Source organism: Hypanus sabinus, unplaced genomic scaffold (assembly GCF_030144855.1).
Source record: "Hypanus sabinus isolate sHypSab1 unplaced genomic scaffold, sHypSab1.hap1 scaffold_164, whole genome shotgun sequence".
Taxonomy (NCBI): domain Eukaryota; kingdom Metazoa; phylum Chordata; class Chondrichthyes; order Myliobatiformes; family Dasyatidae; genus Hypanus; species Hypanus sabinus.
The window spans coordinates 314,174-331,352 of record NW_026779721.1 but is presented as its reverse complement, the minus strand read 5'-3'; the positions used below and the strand labels follow the sequence as shown (position 1 = coordinate 331,352).

Here is a 17,179-nt window from a genome sequence, read left to right as displayed (position 1 = left end):
GGTTTCGATGTTAAAACAATTATCTTTATTAGTATTGTGAAGGGGGCCTGAATTACCCCTATGAACTGTGTTTTTGAAAAGAGAGAGGGAGTTGTTCAATACCGAACACCTTGTTAGAGAGAGGGAGGGAGGGAGGGAGGGAGGGAGAGAGTGAGAGTGAGAGTGAAGAAGAGAGAGAGAGAGAGTGAGTGAGTGAGTGCTCGGAGATGGTGTTATGCTTTCTCTGCAAGCTTGTTTACACTTTTACAAGGACACTGTCAGCTTCTGTGTTCTTACAGAGAGAGAAGGGAGGAACTGTTTGATGGACAGCTGGGGCTCAGTACGGTGAGATAAGTAAGAGGTCCGCTGATAGACCTCCAGACACATGGTTTTGGACACTGAATGAGCTTTGTTGTGTCCACAGAAAAAGGTGGGCTTTGGAGGATCGATCAGGAGCATCGATCAGTGGCTCTCGCAGTGTGAAAAGACTGTGACCGGTGGGGAGTTATTCGTGTGTCCATCCCTCGCCTGGGTTAATAACTCCACCACAGAAGAACGGTCCCGTTTGTAGTGGTCACAGTCGGTGACTTCCAAAGGATTTCGGAGGACGAAGGGACTATCGACGGCGTCAGCTTACCTGAAGACTCAAAACTCTCCCTCTCTCTCTCTCCATCACTACTCGACTCAATCCCACGAACTGAACCGAACTTCACTCATCACCGTAAGACGGTATCCATTCACCCCGAGGCGTGAAGAAGCTTGGCTTTCCTATTTACACACACACACACACACACACACACACACACACACACACACAATCATTGCTAACCTGTTTGATATATCTGCATTTATATTGCTGTATAGCGTAGTTACTAATAAAGGGAATGTAGAGAGAAGGCAATTACGAAGAATTCCACACACATTCCACGCTGGGTAAACGAAATAACAGTCGCCAAAGATCTTATCCGTCGATTAGCTCGGAAATCCACTTAGAAATTACCACAGAACACCCCGATTCCAGGTAAGGGCCAACAAAAGTGATACCACAGGATACTCCAGCAAATCCACACATATGGATGATACGAAGTGACAGTCACACATCCGTTGTGCACTGCGTGCCGATGATGAGATCAACCGTACCTTTTGGGCATGGAAGAGTTGCAGCCTATAGCAGTCACACGCTGAAGTTCCAACAGCTTGTCTCCCTCTCCCTCTCCCTCTCCCGCTCCCGCTCCCGCTCCCTCAGGCTGCCGCAGCTTGTGTCTGACTTCAGAGCCCCGCCTCACTCAGGCACTTAAAGCGACACTCACAGTAAACGAACCTGCGGTCTCGTAACACAATGCACCTCTAAAGTCTGACAGCAGACTCGCGAGTGAATCTTCGATGGTGCAGAGTCAGAAACAAAAGAGTTGCCAGCCTGAATCAGGGGCTCCAGAGAGAAATGGGGTCCAGAGGAGGAGGACGAATAAGACCAGCAGGATGTGGTTAAAAGTGAAAGATTAGAAGCATTTGGAAACTGGTTGATCGAAAAAAAAGGTGGTTAATTTGTGCACAACACAGGTGGAAATCAACAGATAAGGCAGAAATTTTGGAGAGGAATACGTAGAAAATGTTTTCTCAGTATTTCCAGCAACTGCAGAATCTCCTATGTTTTATATCTGCATTTTACTTTGGCATTAGATACACGTTGATATTGAGTATATTGCTTATGGGAGCCGCTTTCTGCGTTAAAACAGCTGCAGATTTTTTCTATACCCAAGATAAAAAAAAATGAGGTATGGATATTGAAATGGTGCTTGCAGAAATGTTTAATGGCACCGTGATTACCCATAGGGCAATTCGTTAAGAATTTCGCCGGCGCTGAAGCGCCGATGAAATGCGCAGGCGTCAGGCTGAGGACGTCCCTGAGTTTCACGCATGCGCGCAGTGCACAGAAGGCTTTGAAAATGTCGGTTGCCGGTAAGAGCGATTAATTGTGTTTTTATCTTAAATACCGACTTCAGGATAATTCCTCTGAATTTCGGACACCGTGGGCAGCAACCCCGGGAAGTCCTGCCCTCTTCCCTCTCTCTCAGCTCCACGATCCGTACACGGGCCCCGGGGAGCTTCCGGCTGATGCGGGAATGGGAACCGATGGATCTCTCAGTCAGAGCTGAGCTCCAGCTATCTAAATGCAAGGATTAGGTACTCGGAGAAAGGGAACAAAATCTTTTACATCAGCAGTTGAGAAAATCACCTTTGTTCTACCTCCAACACAAACAAGAGAAAATCTGCAGATGCTGGAATTCCAAGCAACACACACAAAATGTCGGAGGAACTCAGCATTAGTGCTCTTTTCCGTAGATGCTGCCTGGCCTGCTGAGTTCCTCCAGTATTTTGTGTGTGTTGCTTCCTCTACCTCTTCTTGCTCTGGACTTTTCTACCGGTGAGAACATGTTTTGTCCCATTCTCTCTGGCTTCGTAATGATATCAAACACCTTTGCCCTGGGCAACAAGTAGATTTCGCATCACAAATGTGCCAGACTCCAGTGAGACAGAAAGACTACTGCCCTTCCCTTCGTATTCATTGGGATTTCATTCACTGAGTTCACCACCGTCAGTCATTGGGGACGGGTTCAGGGGGAATATATATGTAGAACACTGAAACTAGTGATGCCTGTTTGCATTTTGGTGATGCAAAAGTTGCTGGAGAATTTGCAAGTGGGAAGAAGTGGAGTGATATTTGGAAATCTGACTTCTTAAAGTGTAATTTAGCAAGCAAACCACATATGGACAATGTGCAAAAGCATTGGTGAGAAACTCCTGCATTTCCTGTTACAGGCCTGCTACACAGGTTGTGTGAGAGTGCAGATGAACTCGATCAAACCCAGAGGAGATCAAAGTTCCTATTGACAGTGCTTTGCTAGCCGTGAAAATGAATACCTCTCTATATAAAATTCTTTGTGCACATCTTGTCACTGGGTAAAAAATACACAGTACAAGATTTATCTGCACACTGGTTATTACAAATTAGAGGGTTAATCGAGGGAAGGAGGGGAGACCTGCAGTGTCCCTGATGCCCTCCCCTACAAGATGTGCATCCAGCTGCAACTTGTAACCCTGCACTTCAATGAGCTGCTTGAAATGGGTGAATTCCATATCATCCAGCAGTTGGAGGGGGTGATAGATATGACATGAAGAGAGGTGAGTTACACCCAAGGTGCAGGACACAGGAAACTGGGTGAGGGTCAGGAAGGGGAATGAGGTTAAATAGGCATCGCAGAGTACTCTTGTGGCCATTTCACACAACAACAAGTGGACCACTTCAGAAGCTGTGGGGGGAATTACCTGGCAGAGGAAAGTCAAAAGACTGATAGGGGATTTGTTAGTTAGAGGAACAGAACAAGAGGGGATGAATATCCTAGTGGTAAGAGTTGCTAGTGGTAGTGAGCAGGGGAGGGGGTGATGTGGTTAAAATAAGTTGTAGGGGGAATGGGAGCCAGAATGACAGAACAGATAGTGGAGAGGGTGAATTGAATTGACTTTATTAGATACATATTTCATAAACATGAGGAGTAGAAATATTTACCTTACATCATCTAAATGTGCAATGTGTAATTTATAGTAATTTATAATAGATAGTTTGTACATAGGACAGTCAATATAACATCGAAATGCAATTGTATCAGCATGAATTAATCAGTCTGATGGCCTGGTAGAAGATGATGTCCCGAAGCCTGTTGGCCCTTTTGCTGTGGTACCGTGTCCTGGATGATAGCAGCAGGAACAGTTTGTGGTTCTGGTGAATTGGGCCTTTTTGTTGCTGATATTCGTTGGGCCCTTTTTACACACCTGTCTGTGTAAATGTACTGAATCGTGGAAAGTAGATTGTGCAATGTATAATTTCCTTGTTTATATTTAGAGACATTTTTTGGTGTATAAAATGATGAGGGGTATTGAGCATGTGAGTGGCCAGAGGAGTGTTTTTTCCCCCAGGGTTGAAATGGTTAATGCCGAGTTTCCACACTCCCAAAGACCCTTTGTCCATCTCCTGAGTTAAGAGAGATGGAAAAATATTTAAGATCTCCCCCATCTGCTTTGGTTCCACACGTGGATTGCCATTCCGGTCTTCCAGAGGACCAACTTTGTGCCTTGCAATCCTTTTGCTCTTAATCTATCACTAGAATCCCTGAGGATTATCCTTCACCTTTTCTGTGTCAGCAACCTCATGCCATCTTTTAGCCATCCTGATTGATTTCTTATGTGTTCTCTTGCATTTCTTATACTCCATAAGAAACTGACTGCCTATCCCTGTTATGCAATTCCATTTTGTGCTTTACCAGGGTCTCAATATCTCGTGCAATCCAAGTTTCCCTACAGTTTCTATCTTTACCTTTTATTCTGACATACCCGCTTACTACTTTCAAAATTTTGCTTTGAAGCCTCCCATTTACCAAGCACACCTTTGCCATAAAGCAGCCTGTCCCAATCCACAGTTGCCAGGTCCTAGTGTTGATTCTAGGTGTTGATCCATGCACTGAACTCATCCACCTTTCCTGCACTGCTCTCTGTATTGAAATATACAGGGCTCAGCATATTCACTGCACCATGCTCAACTTTTTCATTCCTGAAATTTGTCTGAGGCCTGAACAACATCTTTCTCCACAACCCCACCACCATCTGTTCTGTTATTCAGGCTCCCATTCCCCCTGCAACTTTAGTTTAACACTCCTTACCCCCACCTCCCTCCATGCAGATCTATCACCTCTTTGGCTTTCCTCTCCCAGATCAATAAAAAGGAGGTGCATACCAGGTACAGGCAGATAGGAGCAAATGGGGTACTTATGAAATACAGGAAATTCAAGTGAACACTTATGAAAGAAATAAAAGAAGGCATGAGGTTGCCCCAGCAGACAAGGTGAAGGAGAATCCTCAGGGATTCTGCAGATATGTTAAGAGCAAAAAAGATTGCAAGGGAAAAAAAATTAATCCTCTGGAAGATCAAAATGGTAATCCACATGAAGGATAGCCTAGACTTGGGGAGATTTTTTTTGCATCCGTATTTACTCAAGAGATGAACACAGAGTCTATAGAAGTGAGGCAAAGCCGCATTAACTTCATGGACCCTGTACAGATTACAGAGGTGGAGGGGTTTGCTGTCTTGAGGCAAATTAGTGTGGATCAATCCCCAGGGCCTGACAAGTTGTTCACTTGGACCCTGCGGAAGACAAGTGCAGAAATTATTGGGGTCCAAGCACAGATATTTAAATCATCCTTAGTGACAGGTGAGGTACTGGAGGATTGGAGGACAGACAATGTTGTTCTGCTGTTCAAGAAGGCTGTAAAATAAACTAGGAAGTTATCCATTGGTGAGCTTGACATCAGAACTGGGAAAGTTATTGGAATGTGGGTGCAGGAACCAAGTATATACTGTAAGTATTTGGATAGATGTGGACTGATAAAGGATAGACAGTATGGCTCTAGCCAATCTTTCAGAGTCTCTCGAGGAAGTTATCAGGGAAGTGGATGAAGGCAAGGCAGTAGATGTTGTCTACATGGACTTTAGCAAGGCACTTGATAAAGTCTCATATGGGAGGTTGGTCAAGAAGGTTCAGTCACTCAGCATTCTAGATGAGACAGTAGATTGGATGAGACACTGTCTTTGGGAGAAGCCACAGTGTAGTAGCAGATGGTTGCCTCTATAACTGTAATCCTGTGATTAGTTGTGTGCCAAAGGGATCAGTGCTGGATCTGTTGTTGTTTGTCATCTATATCTGTAATCTGGATGATGGTGTGGTTAACTGGATCAGAAAATTTGTGGATGACAACAAGACTGGGGGTTTAGCAGCTGCAAGAAGACTTTCATGGCTTGCAGTGTGATCTGGGCCAGGTGGGAAAATGGTTTGAGAAATGGAAAATGGAATTTAATGCAGACCAGTGTGAGTCGTGGCACTTTGGTCTGACCTACCAAGGGAGGTCTTTCACAGTGACTGATCGGGCACGGAGGAGTGTTGTAGAAGAAAGGGACCTGGGAATACAAGTCCTTAATTCACTGAAAGTGGTATCACAGTTAGATAGGGATGGAAGGAAATATTTTAGCCCATTGCCCTTCATGAACCACAGTAGTGACAACAATAGATGGATGTTATGTTGACTTGTAGAAGACATTGGTGAGGCCTTATTTGGAGTATTATGTGCAGTTTTGGTCACCTACCTACAGGAAAGATGTAAAAGAAGTTCAGAGATTTCAGAGAAAATACACAAGGATGTTGCCATGTCTGGAGGACTTGGATTATAAGGAAAGATTGAACAAATCAGGGCATTATTCTTGGGAATGTAGAAGATTGAGGGGAGATTTGATTGTGATAGAGAGGCACACATAGTGTTAATGCAAGCTGGCTTTCTCCACTGAGATTGGGTGGGACTACAACCAGAGGCCATGGGTTATGGGTGAAAGGTGAAATGTTAAGGGGAGCATGAGAGGAACTTCTTCACATAGAGGGTCATCCGGCTGTGGAATGAGCAGCCAGCACAAGTGGTGCATGCGAGCTCGATTTTAACGTTTAAGAGGTTTGTGTAGATACCTGGATGGTAGGGGTGTGGGAGTGGGCTGTTTAAATAGTTCAGCACAAACTAGATGGCCCAAAGGGCCTGTTTCTGTGTTGAAATTTTCTATGATTGCGACAAGAACCTGAAATAATACAAAAATTCACTCTAAGTCCTTTTAACAGATGTGCGGCCAACCAGTCATTTCAGCAGGAATTTTTTAAATGGCGTTAAAATTGTGGCATTTTGTTAATAATACACAAGAGAAGATCCCAGCTGCATGTCAAGAAAGACAATTTGCATGAGAGTGTTTCAGTCACTGTGGGACAAGGAACACGTGCCGCTCAGCAGGAGCCAGGAATAATACCAATGGAGGGAGTCAAAATGAGCCAGGTCACAGATTGGAGACGACAGAAATGCTCCATTGTTATTGAGACAGGAAGAGTATCAGGGAATTGATGGTCATTCCAGGTTCCAGCACTCTACCCAGTCAGGAGATGATTTCTCTGTCCAACTTAGGGTGAACCTCACTGTAACCGTGTGATACCAGATCAAACCTTGGCAACTCAAGTAATCTCATCTGAAATGTTGTCCTAAACCCATTGATGGATTTTGTAAATTTTTTTACAGGTTAAAAATGAGAAGGAATTCATCTCCAGGAAGCTCAAAAACGACACGCCAGTTTTGTTGTCTCTGCCTAGATACTTAAGAAGTGGAGCAAGGGATCCAATTGTCCACCCTTCCTGCTCAGACTGTGGGGAGGAATTCACTCGGTGATTTTGACCAACTGGCACGCCCATCATTTTACACAGGAAAAAGGACATTCACCTGCCCAGACAGTGGGAATGGATTCACTCGGTCATCTCAACTAAAGGTACATCAGCAAGTTCACACTGGACAAGGCCATTCACCTGTTCTGTGTGTGAGAAGGGGTTCAGTCGGTCATCCCACCTGTGGACACACCAATCAGTTCACACCGGGCAGAGGCTGGTCTTCTGCTGAACTTCTGGGTAAGGATTCACTCTGTCATCTGAACTAATGGCTCACCAGCGAGTTCACACTGGGGAGCGGCCGTTCACCTGCTCAGTCTGTGGGAAAGGATTCACTCTGTCATCCACCCTACTGGTACATCAGCGAATTCACACTGGGGAGAAGCTGTTCACCTGCTCAGACTGTGGAAAGGGATTCACACTGTCATCCCGCCTACTGGTACATCAGCAAATTCACACTGAGGAGAAGCCGTTCACCTGCTCAGTCTGTGAGAAGAGATTTACTCAGTTATCCAACCTACAGAGTCACCAGCGAGTTCACACTGGGGAGAAGCCATTCACCTGCTCAGTCTGTGGGAAAGGATTCACTCTGTCATCCACCCTACAGAGTCACCAGCAAGTTCACACTGGGGAGAAGCCTTTCACCTGCTCAGTCTGTGGGAAAGGATTCACTCTGTCATCCAACCTACAGAGACACCAGCGAGTTCACACTGAGGTGAAGCCATTCACCTGCTCAGTCTGTGGGAAAGGATTCACTGTGTCATCCATCCTACTGGTACATCAGCGAATTCACACTGGGGAGAAGCTGTTCACCTGCTCAGACTGTGGGAAGAGATTCACTGACTCTTCCACCCTACGGAGACACCAGCGAGTTCACACTGGGGAGAAGCCGTTCACCTGCTCAGAATGTGGGAAGCGATTCACTCGGTCATCCAACCTACGGAGACACCAGCGAGTTCACACTGGGGAGATGCCGTTCACCTGCTCAGTGTGTGGGAAAGGATTCACTGACTCTTCCACCCTGCAGAGACACCAGCGACTTCACACTGGGGAGAAGCCGTTCACCTGCTTATTCTGTCGGAAGAGATTCACTCAGTCATCCACCCTACAGAGTCATCAGCGAGTTCACACTAGAGAGAGGCTCAGAATATGGGAAAGGATTCACTCAGTCATCCCACCTCTTGGCACACCAGTCAGTTCACAGTAAGGAGAGGCCATTGTTATGAATCCTTTGGTTTTGTTTGCTGTAGACTGTCATTTTAAGAGAGAGAGAGAGAGAAATTAAGAAAGTGAATCAGTCTGACTTGCAGCTTGTTTACATTGCTCGCAGCTTGTTTAGTTTTAACTGAGGACACAGACACTCAGAGTCAGACGGAGACAAAGGAGGAAAAATGGAAGGATCAAAACCAGGGAACTAGTAGCCAAGGATCACTGTTTGGAACTTTCCTTCGCTCACAAGGGTGGGCTAATTATCGATTCACCGTACATCGAATGTGTGGTTGTCACCTCATTTGATCCACAGGAGTGGATCTGATTTGGGATATCCTGTGGAGACGACTTATGTGTTAAGCCTTGCCTGGCTGTGGCGTGGTCATTCATTTGATGATACCACTTATGACAATTCACTTTAGGTGATAATTCGTATGTACATTTGTAAAGATGATGGATAAAATCTAGAGCGACTGTTCTCTCTTTTTACCACCATGGAACCTGTGGAATACAACATAATTGCCTTCTCTCAACATTTACCCTGGATTACAAAAATATCTCTCTCACATCACCTATTCTGTGAATTAATTGAACTTTAATACTTTAACATCTCTAGACTCCAAGCCTTGTTTCCCCTGAGCTCAGAAGTTTGGGAGTTATATTTACACACATACATACACATAACACTCATGAGGAAATCTGCAGATGCTGGAAATACAAACACAAAAAAAATGCTGATAGAACACAGCAGGCCAGGCAGGGAGAAGGGAGAAGCACTGTCGACGTTGTGGGCCGAGACCCTTCGACAGTACTAACTGAAATATAGTAAGAGATTTGAAAGTAATGAGGGGAGGGTGAAATGCAAATGATAGGAGAAGACCTGAGGGGGTGGGGGTGAAGCTGAGAGCTGGAAAGGTGATTGGCGAAAGTGATACAGAGCTGGTGAAGGGAAAGGATCATGGGAAGGGAGGCCTTGGGAGAAAAAAAAGGGTGGGGGTGTAAGTACCAGAGTGAGGGGGAGAACAGGTAAACAACTAAATATGTCAGGGATGGGGTAAGAAGGGGAGGACGGGCATTAACAGAAGTTAGAGAAGTCAGTGTTCATGCCATCATGTTGGAGGCTACTCGGCCGGTATATAAGGTGTTGTTCCTCCAACCTGAGTTTGGATTCATTTTGACAATAGAGGAGGCCATGGATAGACATATCAGCATGGGAATGGGATGTGGAATTAAAATGTGTGGCCACTGGGAGTAGTCTTTTGCAGTTGGTTCATTTCTAAAGCATTATGGTTTGTAACAAAATGGGGCTGTGTCTGGGATATGACAAATTTAAGGATTGATTAATTATCAATTTCATTGGGGAAATCCCTTTTGATTTACTTGTGTGTGGAAAACCAGCAGCAATGGATGTTGATAGATATCTGGAAGTGTGAACCTCTCAGGCATTAGAGGACACCAGAAGGATTGAGTTGTTGAGTATTGCTAGAACGTTAATACTTGCTAAGGTGAAATTGACAATGAGGAGGGCACAGATGCAGAAGATAATAGCTGAGCATTATGTATCTGAGGATGTGTTTAAAGTGAAGGAGTTGGAGGTGTTTCCTGAATGTAAACCTCGTGAGCTTGAGCTCCAATAGAAGTTAGAAATATTAAAGATGGAGGCTCCGGAAAGGCAGATGCAGTTTCAGGCTAAAGAGGCAGAAAAGCAGACAGAAAATTCTCTTACAAAGTGTACTTAAGGGGAAGGCTTAGCAACCCTATTCTGCTTTGACAGTTGCTGAAGCAGCTTATTATTTACTTATTTATGCTGCCCCAATCATCGCCACTGGGCTATAAATGTGCAGGAGCTGTGTGTGGTTCAGTGTTTTGCTCAAGGACACACAAGCTGCCTCGGCTGAGGCTCGAACTCATGACCTTCAGATCGCTAGTTCAACACCTTAACCACATGGCCACGCATTATGACCACATATTATGACGTAGTGAAACAGGCTTTGCTCAAAGCTTATGGGTTGGTCCCAGAAGCAGACAGGCAAAAGTTTAGAAATTTGAAGAAATCTGTGAACCAGATATACGGAATTTGCTTATGAGAAATTTGTGTCTATTGACCACTGGTGCACATCTGAACATGTAAATGATGATTTTAACAGCTTGAGAGATTTGGTTTTAATTGAAGAATTCCAAAGGTGCGTCCCTGATGACATAAAGACGTATTTAGATGGAAATGATGCTGCCACTCCGCAGGAATCTGCTGGATTAGCAGATCAGTTTGCTTTAATTCATGAAGTTATGTTTACCCTGAATAAGAGTTTCCAAAAGGCACTTGTCAAGTTGTGGGTAAACCTAATGAGCTCACCCCAGTGGCCTGTACCTGCATTCGGTGAACCCTTTTCCAAAGTTATAGTGGATTGTGTTGGCCCATTGCCAAAGTCTAAAGCTGGCCATCAGTATCTGCTAACTATTATGTGTACTACATCCAGATTCCCAGAGGCAATGCCTCTCAGAAATATTAAAGCTAAAACTGTGGTGAAGGCTCTTACCAAGATTTTCACTTTATTCGATTTGTCTAAAGAAATACAGTCTGATCAAGGATGTATTTGTATATCTGCATTATTCAAGCAGGTAGTTTATGAATTGGGAGCAAAACAGATTGCATCATTTGCATACCATCCGGAACCAGAAGGGGCTTTAGAAAGATTTCATTCTACCCTCAAAACAATGATTAAGACATATTGTGTTGAAAATGGAAAAGACTGGGATGAAGGGATACTTTTGCTTTTGTCCAGATGAAGGAATACATTTGATTTTGTCCACAGAAAGAGAGTCAGTACAGGAATCACTGGGCTTTACTCCATTTGAACTTGTATTTGGTCGCAGAGTGACCTTTGACCTTGTTAAAATGAACCGTGGATTGATGGGGATGTACATGTTAACTCGTTAGACTATGTTTTGAAGTTCAAAAATAAACTACACCAAGCCTGTAGTCTAGCGAGACAAAACTTAAAGATTTCTCAAAACAAAATGAAGTGTTGGTTTGATAACAGGGCTCGCGAAAGAAAATACCAGGTGGGAGATAAGGTGCTTGCCTTATGTTGATGAATCCACTTCAGGCGAAATTCAATAGACCGTATGAGATAGTCTCTCAAATTAATAATGTGAATTCTGTTATTAAAACACCCGACTGACGTAAACTAACACAGGTGGTGCACATAAATATGATAAAGCCTTTTTTGACAAGCAGGCACCATCTGTGAGTATTGTTGTCAAAACAAATGAATCTGGTAACCCTGAGAATGAAACAATTGACTCGTCTGAGACTTTTCACAAGCCAAACATGGTCCCAGTTAGGCTAATGAACTCGGTTGTTCTAGAAAACATTGATAACGAGTTGGCTCATCTGCAGCCAAAGCAACAACAACAGCTGAAGGAATTAATTCTGAAGTACAAAGATTTATTTCCCGATGTTCCCAGGCAAACCACGGTCGCAGTACATGATGTAGATGTTGGTCAAGCCAAACCGATTAAACAACACCCACTTCGCATGAACGTCGAAAAGTGTAAATTGGCTGACCAGGGAATTGAGTATATGCTGGAGAATGGTATTATTAGGCCTTCAAAATGAGATTGGAGTCACTCTGCATTATTGTGCCCAAACATGATGGTAGTGTTAGATTTTGCACTGATTGTAGAAAGGTAAATGCAGTAACAAAAACTGATGCCTATCCTATCCCTAGGGTGGATGATTGCATCGATAAGGTTGGAATGGCTAATATCTTACAAAGATTGATCTGTTGAAAGGGTATTGGTGTGTTCCATTGACGGACAGAGGTAGAGACATTTCTGTGTTTGTGACAGCATCTGGGTTGTATGAATACAATGTTTTGCCTTTTGGAAGGAAAAATGCTCCAGGAGCATCCCAGAGAATGATTGATTTTGTAATTCGAGGGTGAGAACACACAGATACCTATATTGATGACTTAGTCACAGGGAGTGACACTCGGGAAGAGCATATCTCTGCAGTAGAAAAGCTGTTTGACAGGCTTTCCTAGGACAACCTTACAGTTAACTTGGCTAAGAGTGAATTTGGCCATGCCAGTGTGACCTGTCTTGGCTATGTTGTAGGTCAAAGGAAGTTGGCTCCTGTTCGGGCAAAAGTCCAGGCAATTTCTCAAGTTCCTATTCTGACTGCAAAGAAGGCTGTTAGAAGGTTTCTGGGAATGGATGGATATTACCGTAAGAACTCTGCTGCTATCGCTCTTCCTCTGACCAATCTCCTGAAGAAGGGTGAAAAGTTTGTTTGAACCGAGCCTTGTCAGAAGGCATTTGATTGATTGTTATCGGTATTTCAGATTAGGCCAATCAATGTAGTGCTGTCAGCAAATTTAATTATCAGATTGGAGCTGTGGGTGGCAACACAAGTCATGGGTGCACAGAGAGTAAAGGAGGGCGCCAAAGAGACAGCCCTGTGGGGTATGTGTGCTGAGGGTCAGAGAGACAGAGGAGATGGAGCCTACTCTTACCACCTGCCGGTAATCTGACAGGAAGTCCAGGATCCAGCTACACAAGGCAGGGTGAAGGCCGAGGTCTCTGAGCTCCTTGTCGACACTTCACGCCTTCGTCTAGCTACTGCTCTGCCCATGACTGCAAGGAACTGCAGAGAACATCAGAGAAACAAGCCTCCCCTCCATGGACTCTTCCTATACTTCCCCTGCCTCGGAAAAACAGGCCACGGACTCAAAGATCCTCACAACCACAGACATTCTTGCTGCAAACCTGCTATCCCATTGGGAAGAGATACAAAAGCCTTAAAGTGCGTAACACCAGGCTGAAGGACGGCTTCCTGTCTGCAGTTATAAGCCAAATGAATGATAAAATGGACTCAACCTCACAATGTAACTGGACGTGACCCTTCACCATATGTCTATCTGCACCGCACTTTCTCTGCAGCCATAATGCTTTGTTACAGTGATTATTTTGATGTATATCAGCTCAATGTACTGTTGAAATGTATCCATCTGTCTGGATGGTACATCAGGCAAGATTTTCACTGTAGCTCAGTACATGATGATAATAAACAAATTTCCCATTTTAATTGTGTGGAAATATTAGACAGACTGAGCTTCTGCTCTGGAACCACAGAAGGAAACTGAACTGTTGTCATTTCTGTGGAAAGCAAATATATGGAAAATACTTCAATCTCACATTACGATCTGCGGTAACTGGGATCAGGTGACCGGTGGTTGGTCTCCCATATCAATATCAGAATCAGGTTTAATAGCACCGGCATGTGTCATGAAATTTGTCCCTGCGGTAGCAGCAGAACCTAATTGATAAAAATAGTTTTGAAAAATTGTGATTTAAAATAAGAATATACATATATATAGTACAAAAATCGAGAAAAAAGTAATAAGCTATTTTAATTGTGTGGAGCAATTTGACTGACTGGGTGTTGCTTTGGAAATTCTGAAGTGAAGCTGAACTAAACTTTACACATTTATGAGAAGCTCAGATAAATACAAATGGCTAAATTCTCACATAAACGGGTCAGACACCCAGAAACATCGGCAGCACTTCAGCACCACAAAACAGTGGAATGAAACATGCAGAAAGTGTTGCAGAGAAAAAAGACATTGTCCACCCACAACGAGAGGACGTGACAGATCCAGATCTCACTGCCTTGTCTGAACGGGGAAAGATGAAGCTACACGGACACATAGAACAGTGACCCGCAGATGCTGCAGATCTGCAGAAATATGTGAACAGGAACCGGGATCAGGTGACGGGTGGAGGGACTCCCTCCTGAACTGTTGACTCTGCTCCTCGCCCCTCACATGCTGCCCGACCCATCCACCGCATTCCCCACATTATTCCATATTTACCCCAGATACATGATTATTTTTCCACACCATATCTTCCCCGATCCTTTTCCCTCCACGTCCAGGTCACAGAGTCACCGGCTCAATTCCCATCCAGGTCCAAAACATAATTCAGACTCAAAAAGGAAATGTTCACGTTTCATTTAAATCAGTTTTGTGTTTCTAAACACTAATTTCTATTCACATTCCTCCAGAACCTTGCTGGACAGGAACACTGAAACATCAAGTGAGAAACAGCAGGAGGCAATTCAGCCCCTCTAACCATCAGCAAGATGGCGGCTGCTCACCCATCTCAGCCATGTGTTTCTGCCCGATCCTCATTTCCTCGATCCCTTCGGTCTCCACACATCTGTTTTACGTGCGGACAATCACTGAGTCTTCACCGCACTCTGTGGTGGGGATTTATAAACATTCACCACCCTCGGAATGGAGACATTTCCCCTCATTTCAGTCCCGCACAGTCTATCCCTGTTTCAGAGACTGAGATCCCTGGTTCAACCGGTAATGATGTTGTGCATTTCAGTGTGTTCACCTCTCAGTCCTCGATTCTCTAAATGAAAGGGTTATCACATTTGATCTTTCTCCATATGATGACCCCACCACCCCAGGGATCAGTCTGGTGTATCTTCATTGCACTCTCTCTAACAAATACTCTCTAACCTCTTTGTTAATCCTCTATAGAATTAATTACCATCTTCTGCAGCCCCGTGTTGCCCCGATCACTCACCTCCCACCCGTCACTATTTCCACCTTCCCACCTCCCCCCTCACCTGGATCCACCTCTCACTCCCCGGCTCTTGCCCCATCCCCACCCCTCACCTCCTTTCTCTGACTATTTCCCGTCCACTCTCAGTCCAGACGGAGGGTCTCGGCCCGAAATGTTGACGGTCCATTTCCCTCCACAGATGCTGCCCGACCCACTGAGTACCTCCAGCAGTTTGTTCTTTGGTCTGTTCAACCCGTGTTAGTATGGGGAGCGGGATTTTACATCATATTCCAGGTACAATCTCAACAAAGCACAGATAATTATCACTTTACCCGGTCCATTGGCCCCGCTTGCAGGGCAACAGTCTGCCGGTGTTTGCCCCCAATGTGGTGAATCCCTCTGCTCGACACCACCGTGGGCTCAGACATTTCCACAGATGAGCCCCTCCTGTCCCCACCGGGACAAACATCCTGTCCGCCCCCTCTCTCAGCATCTTCATCCTTTCAATACAATCCCTCCCTCCCCGGGGAACCGGCATCAAACCGACGGGCCGAGCGGTCTCCTCCTACCTCTCAGCGATACATCAGACTCCGGCCGCGGGAGACGCTTCACAAACGCCCCAACTTCCCTCGGAGGGAAATGGAAATAAATCAGAAAGCGGACATTTACTTTGAGGTTTTCTCCGCTCTGAGGAGGCGGTTGGCGCTTGAGCGGGAGACGTACTCAGCGGGGTAACGCCCACTCGGCTTGTCCGCCTCCGTGACTGGTTGTAACCAGTGATTGACATCGCTTCGCACCAATGGGAATAACGTAGCTCCTGACTCCTCTGTTGACAGCGATGGGGGAATGGGCTGGTCACGTGATTATTAGCCCAGCCGTTGTACCGATGAAGCTCGTGGGTGACGTAAGACACCGCGCACGTGAGGGCAGATCCCGGTGTGGGGAGCCCATGTGTGACGTCAGGCGCGTGGGGGGTAGGAGCTGTGTGACGTCACCTGTGGGAGAGCGCAGGCATTTAAAAGCACCTTAATGGACTTTTCAGTGGGACAACAACATTAATCACGGGTTTCATCACTGAATCCAGGGTTGTGGGATGTAAAGTCCCCTGTTATGTGTCTGGCTGTGCCGTGTTGTTGGTGGAGTGGGCAGCGTGGTGTTTGTCTCGATTCGGGTCACAACACCAGAATTGCCAGCGGGGTCCACACACAGTGTATTAGTCAACAGAAAACCTTTCGTCCCTGCAGTCTTTGTCTCCTGGTAAACTCAACACCCTGACAGTGTGGACCATAGATACCCCTTCCTCTCAGAGTCAGGGAATCATTCAGACAGCTGATCGATATATATTGGTCATTAAAATTCACCCAGATTCGTTTGGACGGATTTGACGTGGAGTTCGGGGTGTCACAATGAAAGGGCCGGATGGCCGAACTCTCTCCGTTGTCCAAACATCCTTCCAGGTGAGGCGACACTTCACCTGTGAATCTTCCGGGGTCGCCCGTTGTGTCCGCTGCTCCCGATGCGGCCGCCTCTACACTGGTGACACCGGCTCCACCGCAGTTGTGCGGGGTAGGGGTGATTTTTTTTGTGGGGGGCTCGATGTTATTGTTCCCTTTTGTGCGGAGGGGTGGGTTTTGGGGTTTGATGATTGGGATCCCGTTCTTCTTGATCCGGGGGGTGGGGTGGGAGTTTGATTTTTCTCCCTGAGCGACTTTCATGCTCTTTCTTTGTTTCGTGGTTCTATGGAGAAACAGAAACTCAGTGTTATTTATGGATAGCTGCTCTAATAATAAACTAACCTTTGAACTATCCGCTCCGTGCGGGAGTTCCCGGTGTCCAAACATTTTCATTCTGATTTCCATTCCTGCTGCTACCCGGCCTGCTGTGTTCGGCCAGCGTTTTGTTTGTGTTGCTTTGGATTTCCAGAATCTGCAGACTTTGTCGTGTTTGTGATTTAACTCTCCGTTGTCCTTCCGGCCCCCGACCACGGGTGGCGCTGTATAGATCTCCAGCCACTGGTGGCGCTGTGCAGATCTCCGGCCTTCGGCGACGATGTGCAGACCTCCGGCCATCGGTGGCGCTGCGGAGAAACGCCTGCTGAACGCATGCGCGGTGCCGAG

At 45.5% G+C, this 17,179-nt stretch overlaps 2 protein-coding genes across 14 annotated transcripts in view; one reads left to right on the top strand and one right to left on the bottom strand.

Moving 5' to 3' along the window:
- LOC132387218 (gastrula zinc finger protein XlCGF8.2DB-like) overlaps positions 1–8,541 on the top strand; it is a 93,489-nt gene extending 84,948 nt beyond the window's left edge. The window contains exons 1-2 of one of the 4 annotated variants that reach the window (XM_059959568.1): positions 1,856–1,938; positions 7,135–8,541. In XM_059959568.1, the coding sequence (XP_059815551.1) occupies positions 7,543–8,481 (939 nt within the window). In that variant the 5' untranslated portion in view covers positions 1,856–1,938; positions 7,135–7,542 and the 3' untranslated portion in view covers positions 8,482–8,541. Of the gene's footprint in view, positions 1–1,855; positions 1,939–2,290; positions 2,405–6,689 lie in introns of those variants that run through there. The other 3 variants (XM_059959569.1, XM_059959571.1, XM_059959570.1) reach the window with 3 other exon arrangements.
- Positions 1–17,179, bottom strand: part of LOC132387222 (oocyte zinc finger protein XlCOF6.1-like) — a 123,783-nt gene that overhangs the window by 72,957 nt on the left and 33,647 nt on the right. For 5 of the 10 annotated variants that reach the window (XR_009509810.1, XR_009509811.1, XR_009509812.1 and 2 more), the window contains one exon: positions 16,698–16,799. The exons of 3 other annotated variants lie outside the window; for them this stretch is intronic. The gene's annotated coding sequence lies outside the window, so the exon portion shown is untranslated. Of the gene's footprint in view, positions 1–10,631; positions 14,907–15,631; positions 16,800–17,179 lie in introns of those variants that run through there. 2 more of the 10 variants (XR_009509809.1, XM_059959579.1) reach the window with 2 other exon arrangements.